The sequence below is a fragment of the Bombus terrestris genome, chromosome 12, assembly GCF_910591885.1.
Source record: "Bombus terrestris chromosome 12, iyBomTerr1.2, whole genome shotgun sequence".
Classification (NCBI taxonomy): domain Eukaryota; kingdom Metazoa; phylum Arthropoda; class Insecta; order Hymenoptera; family Apidae; genus Bombus; species Bombus terrestris.
The window spans coordinates 10483119-10502384 of record NC_063280.1 but is presented as its reverse complement, the minus strand read 5'-3'; the positions used below and the strand labels follow the sequence as shown (position 1 = coordinate 10502384).

The window sequence follows — 19266 nt, the reverse complement described above, 5'->3', positions numbered from 1 at the left end:
GCGTTTGGAGGCTTTGTAATATACACTATATACATCTTGCACATTTTCGGAAATTGAAATTTCTCATAAAAATTTACGATCTAACTCTTATTAAATTAATGTATACTTTAACTTAAACTAACGTATCTAAATCTAATTTTGTCAAGTAACTTTTTTAATCAAATCTACGGAATTTAGAAGAGTCTAGGAAGTTGCAGCGAATTCGAAATTCTCAAGCCTCTTACAAAAACTCGGTAAGTTGCTATGATCGATACTCTTACATTCTGTCTCGCACACACAGGACAGCCAGGACATACCTGATATTCTATATTCCCTACATTACCATTATCCAGTAGTAATAGATCGTCTTCTGACCACCGTTCTTGAAATTCAAACTCAAACTCCGAAAGCTCCTCCTCTTCCTCGTCGTCGTCGACGACGTCTTCCCATTCCGCTTCCGCTCTCGCTTGCGCTAACAGTGCTAAATAATCTCTTGCTTTTTCTCTCAAATATGAATCAGAACTGCACACTTCATGCCACTTGCGCGAAACTTGCGGTACTGACAAGAGCGTTTCAGGATCCAGCATCCGGAGTATCGCGTGAGAAATTTCTATAGGTAATTCCGAAATGAAATCCTTCTGGTTGCGAGACACCGAGTCAAAGTAATGCCCCGTAAGAAAGTGAAACAATGCTTTCAAGAATTCCATGTTTCTCGCACTAGAGTAACAGCGCAACTAGTGGTCACTAGAAAAATTTGGGACTTATATACCATCCGCATCCGAGCAGGTATGCAAGCAGGGGATAAAGCAAACGAATACTATAGACTATTACTACCTGTATAGCATATAGTATAGTATAGTATAGTATAACTGTATAGAGAGTATAGTATACTTTTCATATATTTCAAGTGTATATTATTTAAATCTATTTTCGTACAAGGTATACAGTTTCTGAACATTTTATTTTTGTCATATTTATTGGTTATTAGATTTTGTATGTATCAATAATAGAGGATGCTTATAATAGTGATATAATAATATGATTTTTTTTATTTATTTATTGAAATTCACAATTTGTCCAATTTGGACATTTGGTAGAATTTTTTAACAATTATATTAACATGTTGGTGGCTACCCCCAGCGGGGTACCATCCTTCCTTCCTAGCTTCCTCTCTAGTCTTCTGTCCATATTTATGGTTTTGAACGTTTCCGCAGCTGGCCGGTTTGGGTGTGTTGCTAATTCTTGATTTGTATTTTTCTGCGTATCTGTGAGTTGTTTCCTTGACCGTTGGGATTCTCAGGTCCCTCCGTATGTCCTCATTTCTAACGTACCATGGTGCGTTTACTATCGTTTTAAGAATTTTAAAAAATATGATATTGTGTGATTTTATAATTGGTTTTAGATTAGATTACAATTAAAATTGTTATTAGATTTACATTACACATGCATCGTATACTAATTTTTTATCAGATGCTGCAATAAATACCTTGCAACCTTTTATATACATTTTCGAATTGCTTTCAAATTTCACTAATACAATCACGATGTTCGTGTCTCATTGCAATGTTAATAAAGTTTCAGAATAATATATATATATATATATAATAGTTTCCGCGTAATATACCTATTCATAAAAATTTTTTGTAGCAAGTGCTCAAGTACTTCCATGAGTCATCGTATATAAATATGGTAAAGTATTGGTAAAATATAATAGAAATAAGAAATAAGATATTTCATATATATTATATTTCAAAATAAACTTCCGAAAAGTGATATCTCAATCAATAAAAACAGAAATTAACCAAATTTCCGATAACGCTTAACAATTTGAGTCGTAGGAATTGAATATTAATATCACAAATACATAATAATGGAAACGATAATGATTAATTAATATAACGAATTAGTAGCTTTCTCTTAGATTGTACGGAAAATAATTCCGGTTTTTTTTTTTTTTTTGTACATTTAGATGTCGTTAGTCGTATTTTTAAATAGCCAATTTTATTCTAACATTCAAATCATTATACATTTCAAGAAAGAATGTTGCTGTTTGTTGCTGTTTGTTGTCGCATCAAAAATGGAAAACCAAAGTGAGCATTTTCGTTCTCGGCATTTTTATTATCGTAAAGATAAAAATACGGTAGAAACAGAAAAAAGAAAAATTGTGTACACCGTGTATGGAGGGAATGTATCGATCAAACGCCAATGTCGGAATTGATTTCCGAAATTTTGATCTCAAAATTGCATTACGTTTTGGGAGAAGAGTCGAGTACGACAGAGACCGAATAAAGGAATTGGACTCAAATCGTCACAAAAGATGGAAAATTACTGAAAGCTTAAATCTATATAGCCAAGTAAAACTATTTTTCTTTTCATAAAGAGACTCCTCCTTCGGTTCCGTGCAAATTACTTTCTCGAAATTTCTCACGAAAAGGTAACAATGAACAGGTAGTTCACTGAGTCTCGGCAAATCCTGTAGAAGAACGAGTCTTAAACATGAAACAGGTAAGTCAGTTGTAATTTAAGTATGGAAAGTATGACAAACGCTTTAGTCTACCCGAAATATACCGACCAGGCTCGACCAAGAAAAGCGAAAGAAAGGCAACTGTTAATAATAGACAATTGTGCAAAGATTTGAAAGGTAATATTTTAATTTTAATTTACGACCTGGAAGGTATTTAGTTCTTACATATTTTATTTTTATGCTGCATATACTTAAGGGTTATTTGACATTTAGAAAAATTATTACTTAAACAACATGTACGCAGATGTTTTACGATATTATTGATGCGACGTAGATGTATATAAATGCGATATGTAATAATAATAGAAAGAAAATAATAATGAAAAAAATAATAATTCATACAAAATCATTTCAGTTCGCCTGAAATTTATAACACTCCAATTTATTGGAGCTTACGCGATCTCCTCGATCTCTTCCATCTTCCACCATTAATATCTAACCATAGCGTGAATCCATAAATCGGAAAGTTCCCTGATCCTGCGACTCTCGAAACTCTCCAAGTGTGAATAGTTGCACCGCAACGATTCGAATATCTATTTCCAATAGTTTCATTGTCTTTCACAGTTTCAAGATCGAACTTTCTCATTATGAAATTTCACAACTTCAAAAGATATTTGGATTCTAATAGGATATAGAAATTGCATCGCTGAAAGGGAGATGTTTTTGCGTTTATGAGAAATTTAAATGCGCAGAAACGTACAAACTATTCAACGTAAATGTAGGTACTCGCTATATAATCTGATAGGAAATAAATTTCCATTTCTTTAGTCGTGTTCATAAAAATTGCATAAAACTCGTGTACAAACAAAATCTACGTATTCCATTTGAAAAATTACAAGTCTTTAAACTCCTGCATCGCATAAATATAGTTTTTAATATTTAAACAAAAATTTCCATTCACTCGACGTTCAGCGACGCTGCATTATTTCAGATAACGCACGCCACGCAGCCGCTGTATTCGCTGAACAATTGCTCGTTCGATCGGCGTTTAATCAAGGGAACAATCGATGAGACGTTCTTCAAAGTCAATCGGAAATTCCCAAATAAGAAGTTCGCGGGGTGTTCCATAAAGATGAACCTTAAGTCGAATTAATAACGTCAAGAAAATATGCAGCGACGAAACATTGTCACAAACCAGACTTTCGTATAAGATTTTACAAGAATAGCTATGTAGTCTCTATCGATACTCTTATTCATCGCTGCATATAGATACTTATTATTTATGTTTTTTCTACGATATTTGTAAACAAGATAGTGATAGTGGAGAATACGTAATTCGATCATAAATTACGGGAAATAAGACAAAAATCTTTCTGTCAGTTTTTAGATACACCGAGCATTGACCTCGCTCGCAATAACTATTCGCGATTCTATTTCTGATGAAATAAGCACGTGACTGCAACGACATGTCGCAGAAAAGCTAAACGTACGTAATTTTATTTTGCGTTCGATGAAATTAATCACACGACGAACAAATCCGATTGGAACATGAGAAAACAAAACATTTGTCCTTCGTGGCGATAACATCGGTCAAAAGTTTGTAAAACTGCCGATCGATCCGTGATATTTGTCTCTTCTTTAGAAATTTAAGGGATAATGCGAAGGAAAAAATATCCTCTGAGAAGTGAACTATTGCCGAATTTTACAAAGACCTATTAGAGTCGAAGAAAGGTATCGGTGGAAAATTTTAGGTTTAAAAGAGATTATCTCGAGGGACAGATCTGCACAAGACCGTCGAGGAACGGTACACAGAGAAGGTCAACGAACTTCTCGGACAATCATCGCGGTTGCAATCGTTCGACGAGACGTTAGAAGCTGATCTCCGTCGCGAGAGGCCGCGAGCGTTCGCGTGCACGCTCGCCCGAAATGCACCGACCGAGCTTTTATCCGGCAGTTGGCGAATCTACTCGCGGATGCATCATCGGTCAAAACTGAGAGCGGTGGCGCCGGTGAAAAATAGACGGTCGAGGCTGGTCCGCCCAATCGTGTTCGCGGACCATCGTCGACCGTGTCGATGGCACATGCGCCCTTCACCCTTAGCCGCAGGCTACGCCAGCAGATGACACTGCGATTTCACCCCGGCCCGCTTCTCTCGCTCTTCCCGAGCCTTTTCTCCTTCTCCCTCCGCGACTCTCTCTGTCACCGTGTCCCGTCCTAGTGGCTAGAAGAGAAATACGTGCGATACCACGCGGATTTTCCAGCCTCTCCATCCCGTCGATACCGGTAAGTAAATCCTGCGGACAACTCCGAGCCAACCGATATTACGAAATTGTAACGCGACGGACGTAAAAATCGATGTAAACGAAGCAGACAGTACTCTTCTAACAGTAACACGGAAGTGGAGCAGTACCGGCCGCTGCCGACATATTGATTCGACCCGGTGCAAATCCGCCCTGTGCACGTTTCGTTTTTCGTAGATAAGAGACTAACGGTAATGTAAAAGACTCGATAGATCATATTCGTTGCGTATAAAAGATTTCCAAGTCGAGTTTATCGTTGGAACGGATTCGACCGATCGCGTAGAGTACGAGTAGGCGAGGACCGGGCACTTGGCGAGAAGTGCGCCGCTAGTTCGTTGCCGCGGCCATTACGCTGAGCGGTCGAGGGCGAGCATCTCGCGACGTAATCGCATCCGCTTAATTCGCGTTACTTATCTTCCTGTTCGTCGTGACTTATCTTCCTGTTCGTTGCTGGAGTTTGCGTAAACCTATTGGAAAACAGGTAAGTGTCTAGAAAGCGGTATTGAGATAGGACCGGCGGTTTTGTCTTCGCTTAACCTCTTTACCCTTAATGTTCAGTTGCATCATACGAGCGCGAGTTGCGTGCGAACGTTGTAAAACGTGTTTACGGTTCAACGATCTCCGAAACTGGAGAAAACGCGCGGCATGGCACTTTTGTTGATTCGAGATGGTGCGTTGTTCGAGATGTTGGATAGGCGATGTCCGTATCGCGAGCCTGAAATTGCGGATCGCGAAATGGCTGCTTCGCACGGTCGCTCTGACTATTATTAGAAGAGGCCGGTGTATGCGAATCGTTGCACGCTATCGAACGTGTGCGCTACGTTAACGTGATTTCTATGGGATCTTTTAATCGTTCGAATATCGTATCATCGAGAGTCGTAATTTTTGAAGGGAAAATGCACGGAAAAGAGGTTCGTAATACGGGGATAGGGTTTAATCGCGATTCTTTGGAATAATATCGATCGAAAGCGAGGTCTGGGCTGCCAGAGAGACATTTTCGTGGGGTGAAAATTAAAGCACGACAATGCTGATCGCCGTGGTGAGTCTGTCTCTCTTTTTTCTCGTAGGGCTCGACCGAATAAGCGCGCATACTCGCACCGATGGTATTTTCGATGTGGCCCGCATGGGGCCCTTTCGTCGAATCAATACCCTTCGCGGTTCGTCAGCTAGCCTCCGTTGACACGTAAATATTAATTGTTCTCTCGATAGTCGACAACGTGCAACGAACCCTGTCCACCGAGCAATTACGACCGGGTCATTCGCCGCGCGATATAAGTTCGAAACGTTGATAATCCGCGAGAAATCGTCCTGTAATCCGATAGAATGTAATAAGTAATTACCCCGACCGCCCATCGTGATCCAGTACTTACCCCGAGTAAAAAAGTGTTACGATCGATCAGCCAGTGAAACTCAACGCATTCTGTTAATAATCAATCGTGTTCTCGTCTTATACTCATCCGAGATTACTTTGTTCGCGATAGTTATGGGGAAAGAATGTCGCAATTGACAGGATTCGTGAGTTGGCGAAGTATTCTCGATGAGAGCGACGTGATTATAATGCACGGGGTGTGTTCTTAAAGGGTAGCTGGTCGTTTCGCGAGTTCTTGTAAACTTTTACGTAATAAGACGACAAATACGGGTAACATGGAGTTAACGAGACAAGTTTTCCGTAGGTGTTTTCAATAAGAAACGAAGCGCTGCATAGAGGATATTAAAGAGGAGTAGCCACTTTCTCGAAGTGAATTTTCCTGCAATATGCAAACTTCTTTAAATTGATTGATTTAATGAGACAAATTTTAAACGTAAAATTTCACATTTTCTTTGTTTGTTTTTTTAGTGGAATCGTATATTCGGATTTTTTTTCTTTTTCTCATTTAACGTATCACGCTTAAGCGATTCATATTCTTTTTAGGCGTGATTTATTTTCAAACGCGTTCGGTTTGTTGCACTCTCGTTATTGCTTACAAACTCGAGAGCAATTCGATACATCCTACGGATGCAATAATTCTAGGAAGCGGCATGATTCGTCGAATCCGAGCAATCGATACAGCTCCACTCGTCAATGTGTGAACCATACACTGAAAGGTGTCGGAAAACGTTTGTTATGTAACGATATGATATTTGACCACCTCTCGTGATTAAGACAAACGAAGTGTGGTTTAAAGAAGAAAAAGAAATTTTATTAAATTTACAAATAGAAAGGAAAACAGGAAAATCGCGATAGAAAAAGTAGCGTCGTTTCAACAACGCGACTTAAAGAAGGAATACAGTATCTAAAATAATTAGAAAATTCGATCTAACAAAAGACATTATTATTTTTCCAATAAAATTTTCATTGCTTTAAAATATCAAATATAGGATATATATCACAGATCTAAATACGTCTCTTTCCTTTGTTCAATTTAATTTCTTTAATTTTCTGTAGATAATATTTCTTAACTGTGTTAAAGGATCTTACATGAAAAATTAGCCCGAAAGAACAATAAAAAATGTAACAGAGAAATATAATCTTTCCATATTCCCATGACATTAAATATGAAACAGAAGCGGACACGACTGTCACGCAAAGTCTGTTAACGAACCAACAAAACTGCGATCAACTATCGAATATCTGACGTGCCAGTAGTATAAGCACGCGTATGATCAGTCGGCGACCAACGATTCAAACGTCTCATCGCGTTCAAACTAACGTTTCGTCGTATTCCCATCGGATAACGAACCACATTCCGTGGTCTATTGAATTCCGGCCATTTATTAAGGACGTGTACGACCAATTACGCGTAAATGAATAAGGACACAATGTGCGTACACGAGACAAATAAATTCGATGAATTCGACGATTCCTCTTCTCCTTTGAAACTTCTTTCGGTTCTTTGAAACGAAAATTGTCTACGTAATCTGAAATAACTGTTTATATATATATATATATATATATATCTTTCTCATTTGATGAAATTAAATCGTATAAGCTAAAAATATGCAATAATTGTGAAAATAGCTTAGTAGCAGCTAAACTATCGAATTAGCGTAAAAATAATTGTCACCTTCTATAATTTATCCATCGTTTATAACTTCGAACTGCTGAAAGAAGTCGAAGTAAGCTCGGATCAGAAATAAGCTTTATTGATTGCAATGTATACGTCTGGTGTCTATCTTCGGTCAAAGGTAGTCGAGCTTATTTATACCGTTAGAAAGTTGCATTTGAGGGTAAGAAACTGTATACGCGATATCGAGTTGAAAGACAAAATCGTATTTTTAACTGGCTCTTTTAATACTTTAATGCTTTGATAGAAGGTTACGCGACGTAACAGGACGCGCGATTAATCCGATTTTAACCGGCCATGATCTACGAAGAAGAGGGAAGTCCTTTGTGTAGATTAAAAATTTAAAAAACGGAACGAAGAAACGAGCGTTATTTTCGTGCGAAATATCGTTTCGATTCTTACGAACAGCGTTCGATGTCGACATAACTGAAAAGGGGATCGCGCGCGTCGCGACTAATCGCCTTTCCATAAACGAGTCGAGCGAACCCAGAAATCGATAACGAAGCCGAGCATTCACGTAGCCTGGTGAATCTTGCAGGTAACTAGAGCGTCGACATGGGTAAGGAGAAGATTCATATTAACATCGTGGTGATCGGCCACGTCGATTCGGGCAAATCGACCACCACCGGTCATTTGATCTACAAATGCGGCGGTATTGACAAACGTACGATCGAGAAGTTCGAGAAGGAGGCTCAGGAAATGGGCAAAGGTTCGTTCAAGTACGCCTGGGTGTTGGACAAGCTGAAAGCTGAACGCGAGCGCGGTATCACGATCGATATCGCCCTCTGGAAATTCGAGACGGCAAAATACTACGTGACGATCATCGACGCTCCCGGCCATCGTGATTTCATCAAAAACATGATCACTGGGACGAGTCAAGCCGATTGTGCCGTGTTAATAGTGGCGGCTGGTATCGGTGAATTCGAAGCTGGTATCTCGAAGAACGGACAGACGCGCGAACACGCTCTGCTGGCGTTCACCTTGGGTGTAAAGCAGCTGATCGTCGGCGTGAACAAGATGGACATGACCGATCCGCCGTATTCGGAAGCTCGTTTCGAGGAAATTAAGAAAGAGGTATCGTCGTACATCAAGAAGATCGGTTACAACACCGCTTCCGTGGCGTTCGTGCCGATTTCTGGTTGGCACGGTGACAACATGCTGGAACCATCGCCCAACACGCCGTGGTACAAGGGATGGAAAGTGGAGCGTAAAGATAGTAACGCCGATGGAAAGACCCTGATCGAAGCCCTTGACGCTATATTGCCGCCGTCCAGACCTACCGACAAGGCTCTTCGTTTACCGCTTCAGGACGTGTACAAGATCGGTGGTATCGGTACTGTACCGGTCGGTCGTGTGGAGACCGGTATTCTGAAACCAGGTATGGATACTTAGAATATTTATGACTTGCCTAAATGCTTCGTCGCTTCTCTTCGATGATATTTTCCAATTTATGAGTACAATTTATGAGTTTGATTTTCACGAGAAATGTCTAGTAATTATCGGCAAGATTTTCTCTTTGACTTATACGACTTGAAATATTTCGTTCGAGATGGTCATGGTTTTGGTTTCGCAGGCATGCTGGTAACATTCGCTCCGGCAGCGTTGACCACCGAAGTGAAATCGGTGGAGATGCACCACGAGGCGTTGACAGAGGCATTGCCTGGCGACAATGTCGGTTTTAACGTAAAGAACATCTCCGTGAAAGAGTTGAGACGTGGTTACGTGGCAGGCGATTCGAAAAATCAGCCGCCGCGAGGAGCTGCCGATTTCACCGCTCAAGTAATCGTCCTGAATCATCCCGGGCAGATCAGCAACGGTTACACGCCGGTGCTCGATTGCCACACTGCTCATATCGCCTGCAAATTCGCGGAGATTAAAGAGAAATGCGACCGTCGTACCGGCAAGACCACCGAAGAGAATCCGAAAAGCATCAAAAGCGGAGACGCCGCGATCGTGATGTTGCAGCCGACTAAACCGATGTGCGTCGAAGCTTTCCAGGAATTCCCGCCGCTGGGACGTTTCGCTGTTCGCGACATGCGTCAGACTGTCGCTGTGGGCGTCATAAAGGTACGGTTATTTCATACGGATATTTCGTGCCTCGTAGGCGATTCTTTACGAGCATTATCGTTATCGTTATTATTGGCACTATTATCGTTAGAAGAGCAATATGTCCGTTTAAATTCGGTAACTCTTATGGATATTAAATAACTCGTAATTAGTAGCTTGTGCAATTTCACTGATAACGTCGGTTCGATCGTGCAAGGGGAATTTATCAGGTAATAGAGTAATTCCCTATAAAGTAATCTAACAACATCGAGCGATTCAAACGCTTTTCTTACGCTTTTTATATTTTTATAAAGCTGTGATAGACGCGAAATGGAAAATATTTCATTTGCGAGGAGAAGCTTTAATAACGTAGCTGGCGTTTCTCTTCTCCGATACGAATTAATCGCAACATTTGCAGTGATGTGTAACCGACTGTAATTGATTAAAACTTCGTTATAAAGTATCGAATGTCTCGGCATACGTTTCAATTATTTGCGGAGTTTCATTGAAACCGATATGTGCGCATACAACGTTTGATGTTCTTTGTGGAAGGTTCCTCGTCTCTTCCATTGATTAAAATCTTTGTTAAAGAGGCTCTTGAAACGTAGAGAATTCGCTGGATCTAGATAAATTTAAAAAATTGGAAGAATACAGAATACAGCGCATCGATGACGGCGATGGATATGTACACCATGCGGTATTCACCTTTGATATTTAATGGTTTTCGATGGTCAAAATGTCATGGCAACATGACCAGAGTATAATGACTTTTATTTTATTCCAGACCTCTGACATCTCTTGGCGCGTTACGCGATCTAAAGTATCGGGTACAGTAACCTGCAGGTACTTTGTCTCAAGCGAAAGCTTTTTCAATCGGATGCAAAGATATTATTCAAATTTGTCGCGAGGGAAGATCACGTTGATATAAATATATTCACGACGAGTTTAATAACTGTTTCTACGAAATTAAGATATAATGCAACCATTTTCTCGGATGAAATATTCATTGCTGTACATCTTGAGAGTAATTTGATAATTCGCCAAGAGCGCGAGTATTGTAATATTATATTTTTGGAATGACGAATTTACCGTCGTAGGAAACTATAATTGGCATACTAAGGAAATTCTGATGGAATTGAAATTTCAGAAAAGATGGAATATTTTTCTAAAGATTGCGTAATCTTAAAGAATATTATATTAGGACATGAGAAAGAGTGACGTGACGTTAACCCTCGTCTGATAGCGTCAAACGCTTGGTAAATAACTGATAAAGTGACGCCAATTGTGATAAAAAAGAAAGAATATATGAAACATGTACTTTATCAAATTAACCGTACAAATACGTTTATTCAGGCAGGAAAATTATTGAGGAATTATATCTACTTTTAGATACTATGCGTATTTGAAACTCTTCGTATTAATCAACCCTCGTTTTTAATTTTTAAACGATCGTTATGTTAGTTTCATGACGCTCTTACCAAATATATTTCAAAAATTTATTTATCTAATTTATACAGCTATGTTCTTACGTAGATTACACGGGGTATATAGATTTATGAGAAAAATAAAGAAAGATAAAGCTTCACTGTCAAAAGGATACTCGATAAACGTCGTGTTAAACCATTTGTAAAGAATTAATTTAATTTTTGTACTTTGATTTCGAACGCTACCGTAGTACGCGCATTAAACCCATCTATCAAACAAACAACAAGAGCTATCGATCCAAGAAAAATCTCAAAATCTTCTGTTATACGAAAATCATAGAAAAATCCAGGTCGTGGCATTGCGTAAGAAACTAGTGAAAGTTATATTCCTCTTCGTTATTTTTTCATAAATCGATCGATCAAATAACAAAGCTATCGCTGTTTGGAGATATTTTCGCAACTAACAAACCTTCTGTACGATAAAACGATGTCTCCTGTATCGCGTATTGTTATCCTTTCCAAGAGTACAATCGGAAAAGATTTAACGTTAAAATCTATTAATTTGCAGAGTGTCACCTTTAAAGATACCCAGGGCAAGGTCACAAAAGCCGCGGAGAAAGCCCAGAAGAAAAAGTAACCATCAAGCTTCCTCGGAAGCTCGCAGTCCGCGGGCTGGTGCCCGACGAGCGTCTCCTCCGCGAGGGGATCCTCCGATAGGATGCAGTGCGCCGCGGCTGCTTCATTCAACTCATACTCGACTAATAATAATAATACAAAAAGTAAAAAGATGTTGTGCTTACCCCCGTTACATTATCCGATAGTATTGAATCCGCGCATCTATCCGAATTTGCACATTCAGTTCACCCACGCCCCGCGCACACCCCACATATGCTAGGTGGATTCTTACGTTTTTACTTCATTCTTTACATTGACGAATATGTGTCCAATTACAGGTAAAACAAAACAACTAAAAAGAAAAAAAAAACTAAAGATACAAAAAAAAAAGAAAGAAAACGTCAAAAAAAAAAGCAGAACAATATTCAGTTCCCTTGAACTATGTGTAGTTAGGTTTTTCAATTAAATGTAACAACAACAACAATTACACACAACCGATGAAACAGAACGGGATGATGACGTATGATCATCACAGCTTAATTGCGCGATACTAAACACGGGGCAGCGGTCGGTCACGACGAATCACTTAAGACCTCCGCGCCACATTATTAATTCGATAACACATTCTTTATTCACGACTTCCTGACGTTTACGAAAGAAACACGCGTAGAACACGTAACACGCACCCATATAATACACGCATACAGATTCCCATATACCTAAACGAGAAACACTAACGCAACCTAACGCGATTCGAGTTGGACACATAAAGAGTGTACCCGCTGCTGCCTCGCCATCCCTTACTTTTTAATCTTCTTTTCGAAGGATTCGTTAAAGGCTGATTTGTTCGAAGACTTGGTTGCCTCGCTGCGAATAATTTTATTACTAGTATAAGAAATGTATTTATCTCTAGTTAGGGAACATTAGATCGTGCTCCCATCCCTTTCGCGGCTCGAAGGAAACTCGCTCCCGATCGAGCAACTAACTCGGTTGCACCGGACGTTCCTCGAATTCGCCAGCGAGTTTCTTCCGAGTTGCTTGTGTTAATCTCGGTACCCCTAATAGACGCGTTCTTCAATTGTTTTGACCCTTAGCCAGTATTATGTTGATGTAATAAAAAAAAAAATTTTAACCGCATTGTTTCATTCTTATTCCTTCCTGAAGCGATCTTTGCACAGGTTTCGCATGGGGATTCCTTCGTGAAATAAAATTCTCGACGTAAAAATTGAAAACATTTAGTGGGCGTTTATATAAATTCTTCGAATATTCGAGCGCCAACAGAACGAAACATCTTTTGTTCTTAATGAAAGTTATTAGATTATAGATTAGAATTAATCGGCATTCTCTAATTTCATTTATATCGCATTAAAAGCAAAATTAAAGGATCCCTGAATATAAAGAATATTTTCAATTTCACAGCCATGTTAAGGTAACGATAAATACGTTTAATGTATGTGTACATTAATAAGAAAATCATGGAAGATGAGATAAGAGGTAAAGGGCTATGGTAAATATAATTTATTCCGCATAAATTCTTCGTTAACGTTACAACTAAACGTGGTATGTACAAATATATATTTAATGCAATGATCTTACAAGAATTTAGTGTAATGCAGGTCTTGGTCAGTCTTTAATTGCTGAGGCCCGTTTGCCAGGGCGCCGAGCAGAATCGATCGTTCTTGCGATCGAACGTGACACAGAATTATCCGCAGAAAAGAAATAAACCACTATCTTCGTACATACGGAACGATCACATAAATGGAATTTGTTAACTGAAAATATTTTAGGCACTTCTGTCGGCTAGCTTACGTTTCGAAAACAGAACTTTGTCGGCCGATCGAATATGTTGCGGGCAATCCAGGCTCCAGTGCTACGAAAGAGTTCGACGTACATATGTATTTTTACGGTGGTAGCTCGGTTGCTTCGCCAACATAAACACATCGATTAATCTTTATTTAATACTAATTACGCTCCGATTGACGTAATTCAACGAGTTCGATACTGTTGCGACTTTTATTCATCGCCCGACGCACTTGTCCAGCCGAAGAACAAAGAGAGAATGAAGCACGGGGAAGGATGAAACGGATGAAAAGAAGATACAAGGAAACAAAGATCGACGTAATAGAAAGGGAGAAGGGAAAAATGTGGGAGAAACGGGATTCGACTGTGACGATACCGACGAAAGGAGAAACATACCGAAGCTAAAGCAACCTCGGGCCTTCAAGCCCTAACGCTCGATCTCTACCAACGACGTCTCTATAATCGCTCTTTCTCTCAAATCTCGTAAATGCTAAGACAACCCACAGCCTCGGTAAATATACAAAAGAAAGAAAAAACCATCCTCGACACCTCGTTCCTTCGTAAAACGCTAAAACACGCTATACACCAGCGTTCTTCCGACGTTAACGTAAGCTAAAGAACCAGAAAGAAAATAAAATCGCCGTCACCGTGCTACGATGACCGTTTCTTTTCCAAGAACCGATCGAACACGATCTTCGAAACATCTGGACGAATCGACGATTCCACGATTCCTAGGTAGTCGATCGTGTCCTCGAACGAGCGCGATCGATCCGCGTCGTCGTCCATTCTCCATCGTCCACCGCGTGACACGGTGTTCGGCATACCGACAACGCCAATTTTAGCACGAGCGGATTTAGGATTCGTGGATCCAAGACGTACGAAGACACGCGTATACGCGTACACGTGTATCGACGGTTGGAACGAGCGAAACAGGATATCGGGTTACATCCAAATACGATTCCTGACTTTCGTTTATGTCTGTTGCTGGTGCGTAGGACTATGGTGGTGTGACCACGCTGGCGGACTCGAATGGTTGAAGTTTACCGATATCGTGACCGGATGAAGCACCGTGTCAGGACCGGTGTCCGACATGAAGTTCAGATGAGGCCTTAACAGAGAAGCTTCGACGGTTAACGGAACGTAGAAGGCGCCACCGTCGTGAAGGGCAAAGATCGGAACTCCGTGAGACGCGGATGGTTTTTCCATGCTGATGGTAGGCGGGGGACTGGATTTTATCCTCTCCGCTGAGAACCTTTGCTTGATAGAGCTCTTGAACTTGTAGTTGGAAGGCTTACAGTTGGTACTCGGCGGTGTACTATGCGAATGGCTGCTATGATTGCTGTCGTCGCTCGCTATAGTCGGCGGTGGGATGATCGCTGGGCGCAGAGGACGCTCCGGATCACCGAAGGAACTTGCACCGGAGCTCGAGCCGTGGTCCGAATGACCGTTCGGCTGACACATCGTCGGAATGCTGGTGTGCGCGTAACTAGAGCCATTCGCGATACCGTTCGCGGTTGGCATCTCTGGATGAGGGAAACCTAGCCTGTCACCTGCAATCGTGAATTTCGTAATCATATAAAACTCATGCCATTGATTTCGGTTTCTTATTTGAATTCCTGTTTTCTCTTTTCCTTTCGTACATTTGTAGAAAGTTTGCGCTATACTAACTTACGCTAACCTTCGTTGTTTCATTTCATAAGAACTTTTACTCACTGGTAGCTAGGATCTTCTCGCAGTGCTGCTGCAAATGATTGATCAGTTGAACACATAAAGAGTCTCTGGCAAAAAAGCCCTCCACCTCCACGAGGAAATGCACGGTTTCGCTCAGACACTCTTGGAAACCCAGCCTGTAGTGTTCTGCCGCGGTAGATGCGATAGTCGAATGCGATACACTGTCCACGCTGTCTTCTGGATGCGTGTGCACCGACGTCACGGCTGGGTGTTTCGACTCTGAAATTTGATAAAACTCTCGTAAATACGACAAATTATCGATATAGCCAAAGTTGGTGTCAACTATTTCCAAGCGAGATCACTAAACATTAAGTGACACACGCCGTTTAACGAAATAAACCCAGATATATCTACTATACTATCAAAAGGATAATCACGGGACATGTAATTTCATATTGGTCGACATTTTTGTAAGAGAATTGTTGTCTTCCAGGAAATTAAGTAAAAAGTAATAAGAAATTGTTATTAAGTTATTTTCAAAAATCTTACAAAAATGTTCAAACGTTGCTGAGTGGTTAAAAAAATTACAAGCATTCTTTGCAAAGCCTAATTATCTATCCTAATATCTAAATATTCTTTTCGATTAATCTGATTAGTACCTTGTCGAAGACCTTGAAGATGTTTCATGTGACGTATAGCCATTTCAATGATTTCGGTCTTTTCCACTCTTCCTCGGCCTTTCTTCAAGTACTCGGCCGGTATGAGCCTACTCAAGTCGGCCAAACAATTATTCATACGATCTCTCCTGCGTTTTTCGATAATCCTATGAGACATTGGATCTTGCTGCAACAGCAGAAAAGAAATAACACGTTACTAAAACTTTCGATCGTTTTCGTCAGACAACGAAGATGATAGCGAAACGATCGTTTCCACGAGATAATTAACAATACGATACATCATTGCGCTATTCCGAGAGCGTGTGTATATGATCGAGCAGTATGTATGACGTCGTTGGTAATATTGTTACGTTATCTGAAGCTTGCCAACAATTTTTCCGATCTATGATAAATAATTGCGATATCCGATATGTAGCAGAACGTTACGTTTGCATTTGGCGAAAGTTGATACGATGCAAAAAGACGATTACGAGTCGGACCATGTTAGATGTCATTTTGTGCTTTCGACACAGATGCCACGATTCTCCTGCTACGTAGATGCAGTTCGATAACGAGCACGTTTCGCCGCACTATTTAAGATACGGTAAATTGGAAAACGAAGACCGAAATTTCTCGAATTTGTTGAACTTCGAGTTGGAAAAGAAGCGAAAAAGACGGTTCGCAAAATGCCCGGCGAAAGGAGAAAACAAAGTGGCGCGGCTTGAAAAAGAAGAAAATTGCCGATCATGAAATAAGATGTCACCTCTTTATTCACACAGCGTCTCTTCCTCAACGGTGGTGAATGCGCTACCGCATCGACGTGGCTATTCGCGGTGTAATATTGCATGTTCAAAATATTGTCCATACTGTGCGTCACCATCGTGTTTGGAACGCAAGAACGCGTGAAAACTAATACGCCGTAGTCCTGCTCCGTTTTCAAGTAATCGTACAATCACAGACACTCACAGGCGCGAACAACTTGGCGGAATGGTGGCACGCTACGAGAGGGCCCTCTTAGCAATTTAATTAGAAGCCTGACGAAATTGTATCTTACATCCAAGAATATTGCTGTAAGTGGCACGTTCGAACGTTTCCACGAATCGCGCCTCTATATCGCCCCCTTTCAAAGACGTCACTCGATTCGAATCTCGGCGAACGTTACTTCGGTGGTATCCACTGCAGAAAAATACTTCTATTTCACGATCTATGTATACGATGATTAACGATATATTCGATAAAGAAACGACAGAGAGTTGCGCATACTGTCGTAAAGGAAAGCAACGTCTCGTATAAACTGACGAAAATAGAGGAACACCGTCGATAAAACGAGACAAAACGATACGACTCGTACGACGTCGCGAAGGCAGCGACACACTATGCGTGCTTCGATATGGTACGATCACGACTGCGATCCACAGCCGGCGGCGCCTACGTTCCTTTAACGAGGAGGGAGATGCCGCTTCGACGATGACGCCGCGCCGCCGCTATCACGTGTTGTAAGCGCGATGCATAACGCCCAACACGTGAGGAAACACGTTTCACCGAGGAAGCCAGCCCCGAGAATTCTCTTCCGTGGCAATTTTCTTCGTTCGCACGCGAGTGCATTCGATGCACACGGCTCGAACTGAATCGCCGCTAACGCCAACCGCGGCGAAAAAAGCGGCGACCGTGCGTCGAGGAGAGCGCCTTCTTTCTAACCGACGAACACGCGGATTACCGCCTTGAACCAGATACATGCACCGACCACGACTAATCACGCACGTGGCAAGATAAAATAAATTATTTCACATCGGTGCCACGGAATCGTGATCGTGGAGCCTGGCCAAATGTTTATGATCGCAGTTGCCGTAATGGTATTTTAGGAAAGCCTGTGTAGTTGGACGAAACGAAGGAAATCGGAATACGGAACGCATAGGCGTTCCTCGACGAAATCGAAATGCGAATTTATAAGAGAAAAATGTAGGAACGAGTATCGGCGAATTTGCGAGATCGATGCTTTTATCGTAATCGTTGGAACAAACCTCGCTGCGAATTATCGTACGCTTAACGAGGAAAAAGGTAATAAATGAAACGGAAGATCCTACGAAATAAACTCGATACCACGAAGTTCGTCCTCGTGGCTTTATCCGACGAACGCTATAGCGTTCGATATGCAGGCTCGGTACAGCGAACTGTAATCGAGAATTGCTCGTTGACCCTCGACTTCGACGTTTCTGCTGATTCGACGAGACGCGACGAGAACAGCGCGGCGATCCGGGAAAGGAGCCGGATCGTGAAAAATCACTAGGGAACCACATTAACGGGGTCGAGTTATCGACATTCCGGATATAACCGGACCAGGGAGAACTTTGCGGCTGACATCGAAGCCTGTGTTATGACCAGAGTTTATCGAGAAACGCTTGACCTCCTGGTGTTTTTTAAACGATAACCGGGTATCACCGGATCTAGCAGCTTCATCGCCACTGGTAATAACAAACGAACGCTGTAAGCATTTTACGGTACGTCTGGGTTCGTATTTAAGACACGCTACAAAGCATCGGCTCAACGGTGCGCTTTATCCGCCGATCGATAATCGTTTGGACGAGCTGAAAAATTTACCGCGATCGAGCATCGTTCGGTTCACCGTTAGATCGGTCGGTAATTCGGTGCAGCAAAAACGTTACGGTTCTTTAAATTGGCAAAACGCTTCGGCCGAGATCGCCGCACACTGGGCGCTTTTATAACTACGAAAAAGAAAACTTCGCCCAATTTAAGCCAAGCGACATAGTGAGTCGATAACGATGACTTTACCGAAAAGCAGAAATATAACTGGTAAGTTGATCGGTAAATAAAAGAAACGTCTTAAAAAACTCTTCTCGTTTTACAACTTTTTTAGTAGCTACCTAGGTAAACGATAGTTTTTATCATCCGTAACATCGCATTAGATATAAAAACGAAACGTTCGAACATTAATATATTGTTATCCAACTCGTTTGAATAAGCAAATCGGATAACAGAAAGCTAGAACGCACGACCGTTGATTTTAATATATTATTGCGAAACGTGTTTTTCACGTCGCTTGTACCCGGAAACGTGCCTTCCTACGAAGACTTTACATCTTGACGTAGGAAAGATGAATGGCCTTGATAAGAAGAAAAGAACAACAATTCCGTGCGAGGATGATAATGCTGTTTGAATAAAAATTTAAGCGAAGATAGAGAAACGGATATAAATGATTTGAAAAAAATTTTATGCGATCCGAATGTTTATCAAAGGTTAAATCGCCGA

At 41.0% G+C, this 19266-nt stretch overlaps 2 protein-coding genes across 7 annotated transcripts in view; one reads left to right on the top strand and one right to left on the bottom strand.

Moving 5' to 3' along the window:
• The first annotated feature begins 4570 nt into the window (after positions 1–4570).
• On the top strand, positions 4571–13004 carry LOC100631080 (elongation factor 1-alpha). Of its 2 annotated transcripts, none has more exons than XM_003399641.3 (4): positions 4571–4726; positions 8326–9165; positions 9361–9854; positions 11826–13004. In XM_003399641.3, exons 2-4 carry the CDS (start codon positions 8343–8345, stop codon positions 11892–11894), a joined length of 1386 nt encoding a protein of 461 aa, XP_003399689.1. In that variant the 5' UTR covers positions 4571–4726; positions 8326–8342; the 3' UTR covers positions 11895–13004. The 2 variants fall into 2 exon arrangements, with proteins under 2 accessions (XP_003399689.1, XP_012170206.1); XM_012314816.3 differs by lacking the exon at positions 4571–4726 and adding an exon at positions 4899–5224.
• Positions 13005–13375: 371 nt separating this feature from the next.
• Positions 13376–19266, bottom strand: part of LOC100652291 (transcription factor cwo) — a 38100-nt gene continuing 32209 nt past the window's right edge. For 3 of the 5 annotated variants that reach the window (XM_012314817.3, XM_020865923.2, XM_020865922.2), the window contains 3 exons: positions 16003–16186; positions 15386–15622; positions 13376–15222 (listed from right to left, as the gene is read on the bottom strand). In XM_012314817.3, the coding sequence (XP_012170207.1) occupies positions 14645–15222; positions 15386–15622; positions 16003–16186 (999 nt within the window). In that variant the 3' untranslated portion in view covers positions 13376–14644. Of the gene's footprint in view, positions 15223–15385; positions 15623–16002; positions 16187–16762; positions 17426–19266 lie in introns of those variants that run through there. The other 2 variants (XM_012314821.3, XM_012314822.3) reach the window with 2 other exon arrangements.

Bases quoted from the DNA above. Each gene is read 5' to 3' on its own strand.
- LOC100631080 (XM_003399641.3), top strand. From the start codon at position 8,343: ATGGGTAAGGAGAAGATTCATATTAACATCGTGGTGATCGGCCACGTC. The intron at 9,166-9,360 runs GTATGGATACTT...TTGGTTTCGCAG, and splicing joins GACCGGTATTCTGAAACCAG to GCATGCTGGTAACATTCGCT. The intron at 9,855-11,825 runs GTACGGTTATTT...ATTAATTTGCAG, and splicing joins TCGCTGTGGGCGTCATAAAG to AGTGTCACCTTTAAAGATAC.